Source organism: Chrysochloris asiatica, unplaced genomic scaffold (genome assembly GCF_000296735.1).
Source record: "Chrysochloris asiatica unplaced genomic scaffold, ChrAsi1.0 scaffold00178, whole genome shotgun sequence".
NCBI lineage: Eukaryota > Metazoa > Chordata > Mammalia > Afrosoricida > Chrysochloridae > Chrysochloris > Chrysochloris asiatica.
This window is the reverse complement of record NW_006408696.1, coordinates 1,674,217-1,683,691: the sequence shown is the minus strand read 5'-3', so window position 1 is coordinate 1,683,691 and position 9,475 is coordinate 1,674,217. Positions and strand designations below refer to the sequence as shown.

The window sequence follows — 9,475 nt, the reverse complement described above, 5'->3', positions numbered from 1 at the left end:
TTTGTCTGTGGATATCCAGGGCTCATGTATGAGATTACTGACAAGCATTACTGAATAATCAGATGAGGGACAGTTTGCTATGTCTACTAGGTGGCTAAAGTCTGATCCTCAGAGCCTATGGTTTGGACACAGTCAACAACACTTGGGCCCACAGGGTCTTGACCTCCTGACCGGGTCTGCACGGTCTGCATCAGATTCCCCCTTATTTATTGTTTGTTTAAGGGACGCTGCCTGTCTTAGGCGGTCAGTGCAAATTCCTCAGTCTTACCCGTCATCGAAACTCATTGCAGCATGGCAATGGCTCTGTCTTAGGTTGCTGAGGTTCCACGTGATCCTTACCCATCTCTGGCCACACGTCTAGCATAACCAGCCGCCATCCGAGGAAGGCAGGGAGGGAAGACTCCTTATTCTTAATGTTGTTGTTAAGTGCTGTCGAGTTGGTTCTGACTCATAATGACCCTGTATAGGGTTTCCGAGGAGCAGCTGGTGGGTTTGAACTGCCGACCTTTTGGTTCCCAGTCCAGTGCCTATCCTACAGTGCCACACCAGGAGTCCTTATTCATAACAACCAATAATAATTTATATGTGCATAAATAATAATTCCTAGTGTTTTTTATGGAAAGAAAGATCTGGGGAACAGGATGCTGGGGTCACAGCTGGTTATACCATTAACTGTGTGGCCACAGGCATATGATGTCCCAGAAGTCATTTCTTCATCTATAAATCAGAGAACTTGAAATGTACCCATGCGTCCCAAGCCTCTGCCATGTCATCATTACGACTTTTGCTTTATCAGCATACTGCCTGAGCCATTATTTGCTTGATTACATGAAGGTAAATAAAAAAGTGTTGCTACAAAATCATAGAAACCTTTATTAAACACACATCTCAATGTGAAGCTGTTGTTTCTTCACTTATGCCCTATTTGGGTCTATACGCTTCTGAAGTCAGTGTTCCCATCTCTCTAACTCTGCCCCAAGGAATTTTGTGCTCTTCAATTTACATCACATCAAAAAGGCAGTTTTGGCATCCTCAAAGGACATAAATCAGGTTCCTCTGACATGTTCTTTGAGTTTGGGGAACAAAAAGAAGTCTGAAGGGGCAAGATCAGGGTTGATGGGGTTAGGTTTCCCAAGTACATTTTCGTAGGAGAGCCCTTGCTACCCTTGAAGAATGAGCATTGTTATAACGGAAAATAATTCCTCAGTGCAATTTCCTGGCCTTTTTCTCACCAGCGGAGTTTTCTTTTTTTGAAAAACTTCTTCCTAATAAGCCCCCATCACCGATGTGGCACTGTGAGATAAAGCACTAGACTGCAAGGTTGGTTTGAACCGCAACGTTGGCGGTTCAAACTCACCAGCCGCTCCTTGGAAGCCATATACAGGGTTGCTTGGAGTCAGAACCCACTTGATGGCACTTAACAACAACATCATCCTGTGTACTTCGAGAAAATCAATCAAGATGACCTTTTTGGAATCAGCAGTCAATATAACCTTTTGAGCTGATCTCTCCCGTTTGAATTTACATGACTCAGCAGATCCCCTCAGAAGCCACTATTTTGATTGGACCTTATTTTTTTTTAAGACACTCTAATGAGACCAAGACAAGTATACTCTTGAGAGAACTTGCTGGCAGTCATCCACTGATTGGAGACATGTTAAAACATGTTTTGTTTGGAATAAGCCCATGCATGTATGAACTAGAATCCTAATGGTAACACTTTTTTGACTTACCCTCATATATGCTTAATCAATTCACTTTTTGTTTACTTGAAAGTATACTTAAAGAAGAAAATTTAGGTTACTGCTCATAATGGCCAGCCAGCATTTCCCTAGGAAATGTTCAAACAAGCATATTACTATCAGTTTTAAAAATGCTCCTCTGTGTACTTCCTACAACTATCTTGTGGGACCCACGTTACGTATTTTGGGAAACACTCATCTAGGGACCCTTTCAGCTCAATGGTCCTAAAATATTTTAAAGTGGTACACATTGCTATGATGCTAAACAGATTTCAGTGCAACTTCCAGACTAAGACAGACGAGGAATAAAGACCTGGAAATCTACTTCCAAAAAACCTGCCAACAAAAACGCTATGGCTCACAATAGTACAATCCACAACCAATGGGTGGGGGTCCTGCATTGGTGATTCCTTCCGTTGAGGATCGGTGCCATTAATCAGGGGCCAATGCCACACCACCGAACAGCAGTACCAACAGCAATGTGTTTAGATATGTTCCTCTGGAATGCATCTACTTCATAAGGGAACTATGTCGGAGCTGAGGCAGCTGACTGGGAAGAGAGGTGTAAGTGTCAACAAGCGCTCACACACCTGTGTCTCCAAACCAGTGGAAGCGGCCCCCAGTAGCCCGGACAATCTCCCTGTAGGTGTTGGCTGTGTCAGTGCAGCTGGCATAGCAGGCAGGGGGCATGCTGTCCATCTCTGGTTCGCCCACGTAGAAGAGACACACGTTCAGCTGGAGGTCACAGCCCCCACAGGCCTCAGCCATGTAAGCACTGAGGATGGACTGTGGGGAGAAAATGCATAGCTGTGGTCACAGGCCCGTTCAGTCTAATGATTGTTCTCAAGAGCCTACTGTGGGCCCACTCTAGTACTCAGCATTGAAGATAGAAAGGGATGAAGGAGCCAGAGACATCATTTCCACACCTGGCACTGTGGGCTAATGCGCTGGACTGCAAAGTTGCTTTGAATCATAGGGTTGGCGGTTCAAGCTCACCAGCTGCTCCTTACAGGGTTCATTATGGGTTGGAATTGACTCAATGGCACTTAACAACAAACAACAGCAACAAATAGGGTGTATCCCAGGGAGTAGTTTGAAGACTGTGGACAAGTTCTCCAGGCGAGTTGTTAAAGTCTGAGAGCGCTGGTTTGGAAAGAAAATATTGGAGAAAACAGTTGCTAGACTTCCACCTGTAGGGAGACGTGGGGTCACTACGGATAACAGGGCCCAGGACCATGCCTACTCACCATGTCCTGGTCAGGAATGCCCCCAGTGAAGAGGTAGATGCCTTGCGATTGTTGTTTATCCTTGTCCTTGAAGTCCACTTCTACAGCCTTCCGCAGGGCGCTGAGGACATTCCTGCTGCCACGACACCGCAGGCTCAGGGCCCACCTGAGGAGGCAGAGGAAGGCAGTGCTGAAGGTGGAGACCACCTGTGTGAGGCATCACCAGGAAAGAGGGTTCTTTTGGATCAGCAGTCTGGGGAGGCCGGCAGTGGAAATCAGTTGTCTTCAGTCTTCTGCTTGTGTCTATTGGAGGGCGGAGCAGAATAGAGGAAATAACACTGACCAAGCTGCCCATGTTGAAAGTACCATGGACTGTCAAAAGAACAAGCAGATCCGTGTTAGAAGAAGAACAGCCAGAGTGCTCCTTGGAAGCCAGGATGACCAGGCTTCATCTTTTATACTTTGGACATATTGTCAGGAGGACCAGCCACTGGAGAAGGATATCATGTTTGATAAAGTGGAAGGTCGGAGAAAAAGAGGACGGCCCCCAAGGAGATGGATTGGCACAGTGGCAGCAGTGATGGGCTCAGGCATAGCGACGATTGTGAGGTTGGCCCAGTGTTTTGTTCTGTTGTACATGGGGTCACTATGAGTTGGTACTGACTCAATGGCACACAACAACAACAACAACAACAAAGCTGCCCTCAGGCACAGCACTGAGCAGTTACCTACCGCCAGGCACTTTGCAAATTATCATGGCTCACGGCATCCATCTCAGGTTTCCAACTTTCAATTGTGCTTCCAAACCTTTGAAAGAAACAAAGACGACAGGTTCTTAGGCTGGAGGTATGTTTTCCCGGTGACCCAGTTTTTTGGACTCCCCAGACTTCTAGGGGGGAAAAATTGTGATTACATGCCCCAAATGAAAGGATTTCACTGGCCTGGGCCAGTTACAGAATTTCCTTGCTCTTTATAGCATGTCCCAGCAAATCTGAGGTGTGAAAGAGCTGGACTCTCAACCAAGACACAGCAAGGCTAAGCTACGACTCGTTTCCCTTCTGCCATGCCGGCTGTAACATGTGACCTTTCCCTTCTCCATGGGAACTTCCCATTCCTTTTGAGGTTCTCCCATCACTGGTTCATCTTATAACACAATTTTTATAAAGTTACTGTTATATTTTCTATATAGTTTTAAAAAATCGCTCTCTTTTTTTCCCTGTGTTGTTGTTAGGTGCCATGAAGTTGGTGACAACTCACCGTGATCATATGCACAACAGAGCCAAGCACTGCCTTGTCCTGAGTCATCACAATTGCTGTTTGAACTTATTTCTGCTGCCACTGTACCAATTCGTCTCAACGGCATCTTCCTTTTTTCCACTGACCCTCCACTTTACCAAGTATAACGTCCTTCTCCAGGAACTGATAGCATGTCCAAAACAGGAGAGACAAAGTCTTGATATCCTGGTTCTATGGAGTATTCTGGTTGTAATACTTCTAATACAAATTTGTTTGTTCTCTGGCACTTCATGATATTTTCAATATTATTCTGCAACCCCATAACTCAAATGTATCAGTTCTTCTATAGTCTGCCTTATGTATTGCCCAACTTCTACGTGCATATGAGGCAATTGAAAACACCATGGCTTGGGTCGGCTGCACCATAGACCTCAAAATGGTGTTTACACACTGTAAAGAGATCTTGTGCAGTAAATTTGCCTAATGGAATCCTTTATTTGATTTCTTGATGGCTACTTGCAAGAACGTTGATTGTGAATCCAAACAAAGCATTTGACAACTCCACTCTTCTCCATTTATCATGATGCTATTTATTGGTCCAGCTGTGAGGATTATTTTTTTTTCTTTACATTGAGATGCAACCCATACTGAAGGCTGTTTTTGATGTTTATCAGTAAGTATTTTAAGTCCTTTGTTTTCAGCAAGCAAGGTTGTATCATCTGCATATCACAGGTTGCTAATGAGTCTTCCTCCAATTCTAATGCTACGTTCTTTGACAAATAAACCAGTTTCTTAGATTATGTGCTCAGCATGCAGATTGAATAAGTATGGTGAAAGAATATAACCTTGGTGCATACCTTTCCTGATTTTAAACCAATCAGTATCCCCTTGTTCTATTTGAATGATTGCCTTTTGCTCTGTGTACAGGTTCCTCAGGAGCACAATTAAGTGTTCTGGAATACCCATTCTTCATGATGTTGTCTGTAGTTTGTCATGATCTACACAGTCAAAAGCCTTTGCATAGTCAATAAAACACAAGTAAACATCTTTCTGGTATTCTCTGCTTTCAGTCAAGATCCATCTGATGTCAACAAAGATATCCCTGCTTCCACATCCTCTTCTGAATCAGGCTTCAATTTCTGGCAGTTCCCTGTTGATGTATAGTTTCAGCATTTTAAAATTATATTCAGCAAAATTTTACTTGCATGTGATATTAATAATATTGTTTGATAATTTCCACATTCTATTGGGTCACTTCTCTTTGAAATGTGCACAGATAAAGCTGTCTTCTGATCAGTTGGCCAGGTAGCTGTCTTCCAAATTTCTTGGTAAAGATAGATGAGGGAGCACCTTCAATGCTTCATCAGTTTGTTGAAAAGTTTGAATTTGTGAATTTCTGGAGCCTTGCCCTTCACCAATGCCTTTAGTATGCCTTGGACTTCTTCATTCAGTAACTTCAGTTCTTGATCATATGCTACCTCTTGAAATGATTGAATATGGACCAGCTCTTTTTGGTATAGTGATTATGTATTCTTTCCATCTTCTTTAGATGTTTCCAGTGTGATTCAATATTTTGCCCATAGAATCTTTCAACATTACAAGTTGACACTTCAATTTTTTCATCAGTTCTTTCAGCTTGAGAAATGTTGAGAGTGTTTTTCTTTTTGGGTTTTTAACTCCAGGTCTTTGTACGTTTCATTATAATATTTTATTTAGTCTTCTTAAGCTGCCCTTGGAAATTTTCTGTTCAGCTCTTTTACGTCACCATTTCTTCCATTTTCTTTAGCATGTCTATGCTGGAGAGCAAGTTTAAGAGCCATCTATTTTTGTCTTTTCTTTCATTGCTGTCTTTTTATTGACCTTTTGCTTTCTTCCTGTATGATAGTCTCCCATAGCTCTTCTGGTCTTTGGTCATTAGTGTCTAATGCAGCAAATCTGTTTTTGAGATGATCTTTAAATTCAGGTGGAATATATTCAAAGTCATATTTCAGCGTCAGTCTGAATTTGCATATGAGCAGTTGATGGTCTGTTCCACAGTCAGCTGCTGGCCTTGTTTTGATTAATGGTAGTGAATTTTTTAACCATCTCTTCCCACAGATGTAGTCAATTTGACTCTTGTGTATTCCATTGGTGATAACCATGTATATAGTCACTTTTTATGTTGTTTAAAAAAGGTCTTTAAAATAAATAAGTCATTGGTCTTTCAAAATTCTATCATGTGATCACTAGCATTGTTTCTATCAGTAAGGCCATATTTTCCAACTACTGATCCTTCCTCTTTATTTCCAAGCTTCACATTCCAACCACCAATTATTATCAGTACATCTTGATTACATGTTTAACTAACTTCAGACTGAAGAAGTTGGTTGTTGTTGTTAAGTGCCATTGAGTTGGTTCCAACCTATAGTGACCCTGTCTGTATAGGGTTTCTGAAGAGTGGCTGGTGAACTTGAACCACCAACCTTGCGGTTCAAACCAACTTTGCAGTCCAGCTCATTAACTCACAATGCCACACCAGAACTTCCTGTTGTGCTGTCAAATTGGTTCCAACCCAAAGCAACTCCATATAGGGTTTTTGAGGAGCGGCTGGTGAGCTTGAACTGCTGACCTTGTGCTTCAAACCGACTTTGTATTCCAGCACATTAACCCACAACGCCACAGAACCCTTCAAATCCTAGGTACATTTATCAAATTAGGTGACTTCCCTGAGTGCCATTTACATGAGACTAGATGATTGTCAAAAGAGACTCTGAAACTTGCTCTTGGCGAAGTAAAAGCTGAACAGAACATTTCAAAGGACAGTTTGAGAAGACAAATTAATGAAATGTGCAAAAATCTAGAGTTAAAAAACTAAAAAGGGAGAGAGGCTGCAATATGGTGGACTAAGCAAAAAGGCTGGATGGCTCCTCCCTCGACAACAAAAATATGGAAAACTAAATGCAACAGATGCAGGTGGTGGTACTCCTGGAACTATGAGCTTCAGATGAAGGGACAAAGAAGTGGACTGAATGATTACTAGGAACTAGGACAGAGAGTTGAGCAGACATGGCAAATACGGAGAGCCTGCTCGCCTGAGCTGGCTGACCAGACAGAGTGCAATTATCTTGATCTTTTGCTAGTGACTTCAGAGACAAAAAAACATATTGGTGTTCCAGAAACATACCTGTGGTTCATGGAGATACATGTCTGTTGCTTGTGATTTTTTTGTTTTGTTGCCTACACTCCTCTGGTGACCAGAGGTGAGACCGGCCCCCACTTATGTACACTCCCTGCGGTTGGAACCACACAGAGGTGAGCACAGCAGTTGTGAGCCCCATTAAAAGAGAAGGAGCTATCTGTATTAATCCCATTTGGGTGGACCCTCCTCCAAATTTACAGAGCCGGCCCTGACCAGCCCTGGACTAGTCCTCACTGAGAGAAACAGCTGAACAGATGCATGGGGGAGAAAAGAAAAGAAAAGAGACTGGGTCATCTGTGCCGGTCGGCCAGATGCAGCTTGGCCATCTGGAACTTTTATGGCCCACTGTAAAGGCAAGTGGGCAGTAGGTGGTACAGAGGCATACTGCTTATTGGTGGAGAGAAAGTTGCTTGTTTTTTTGTTTTATGTCTAGTACCCCACAGTACGCTGGTGACCAGCCTCCACCCATGTACACTCTCAGGAAAGCTCCTGCTCTCTGGGCTACTGAAGTCAAAGTGTGTAGGGAGCTAGCGGAGCTAGCAGTCCTGGTTAGCCCTGGACTAGCAGGATCTCTCGCACTTGGCTGCTCTCTGGGATGGAAATACCCTGACTTTCCAGCTTCCAGAGTGGGTACCTGGAACAGACAACACCTAGCCCTACACCTAGCCCATCTAGGGTTGAGTGTTACTATCTCATCCCTTACCCATCACTCCTGACATGAGGGCCTTGGCTGGCAGTAGACCTCAGAATTTTCTCCTCTTTGGGTCTGCCACCTGCCCTGGTTTTTCTCCATTTCATTGTCTTTGTTTGTTTTTCCTTTCTTCTATGCCTTTCTCTCTCTTGCTTTCTGTCCTTTTTATCTCCCCTTTTATTTATTTTTTGTTTTCTTTTTGCTTATCTTTCTCAATGGCTGATTCTTCTTTCTTCTTCTTTTTAAAACTACTCTCTGGTCTCTCTCCCTTTTACTCAGTCATCTTCCTAATTGTGTTTAGTTCTTTTTCTGATTTTATTTTCTTCTCACTCTTTTTTGTCTTTGTTATTTTTAGTTTTTATTGTGAACTGAGTGATAGTTCACATGGGAGAACATCAGCTTTGCACTCATCCTATCACATTTCATTTCATTGCAATGATTACAATCCCCTCCATGCATCATCATGCAACAGAATTTGCTTCTACTCCGTCTGTGATTTGTTATTGTTGTTTTTGGTTATACACTAAAACACTCAGGAATATGCAATCATTCAAACAATTAAAGGGCCTGCCCCCCCGGCCGCCAGCACACAGTCCCTCTCCCTCCATGAGTCTAGAGTGCCCAGCTGCAATATCTCTCCACATCATCATCTCTGCCTTCATCTCTGGTGTCACAGCTTCTCTGAATAGGGTCCCACAGTCCACTCCCACTCTTCTCCCTTTATGGTCCCATGATCCTTGTCTTTGGTTTTTGAATAATTTTTCTAGCTATTGCCCGCTTTTTCTGTCTTTCTTTCTTTCTTTTTTACTATTTTCTGTTTTCACTGTTGTTTGCTTGTTTGTCTTCCTTCTCCCTTGTGTGTGTTTTCTCTTCTTGCCTCACCTGAAGGGAGCTAGCAACTGTGTCCATACGACCCAGTCATAACTGTAAACTCTGTAGCCGCATTCATTGGACAAGAGCCAGTAAAGCTGCTATATACACTGGACCACCACCAACAAATAACATCAGCTAAATCCATCCTGAACTGAACTGCATGAACAGTGAACAGAGAATGGTGTACAAGCTCATCTCATTATCCTAAGAATACACCAAAATACAGTCAGCAACTTAATACAAATATAACATCTCCACAATGTCTTGAAAACAACAGACAATTGCTGTTTACACAAAGAAACAACACAGTGCTTAACAACAAAGCACTATTATTGTACATCTGTCTATTTCTTTCTTCAATTCTATTAGACTTTACGTATTTTGAGGCTCTTTCATTGGGAGCATAGATACTTATTATGGTTATGCCTTCTTGTTCAATTGATCTTTTAATCTTGAAATAATGTCCTTCCTTTGTTGCCTATGCTGGTTTTTAAGGAATATTTTCTCAGAAATTAATATTGCCACTCCT

The 9,475-nt window shown here is 42.6% G+C and overlaps 1 protein-coding gene across 1 annotated transcript in view; it reads right to left on the bottom strand.

The window, feature by feature from the left end:
* VWA3A (von Willebrand factor A domain containing 3A) overlaps positions 1 to 9,475 on the bottom strand; it is a 76,287-nt gene that overhangs the window by 26,072 nt on the left and 40,740 nt on the right. Inside the window, exons 17-19 of the mRNA XM_006871993.1 lie at positions 3,701 to 3,775; positions 2,990 to 3,134; positions 2,333 to 2,528 (exon numbers count right to left, since the gene is read on the bottom strand). Of these exons, the coding sequence (XP_006872055.1) occupies positions 2,333 to 2,528; positions 2,990 to 3,134; positions 3,701 to 3,775 (416 nt within the window). The remainder of the gene's footprint in view (positions 1 to 2,332; positions 2,529 to 2,989; positions 3,135 to 3,700; positions 3,776 to 9,475) is intronic.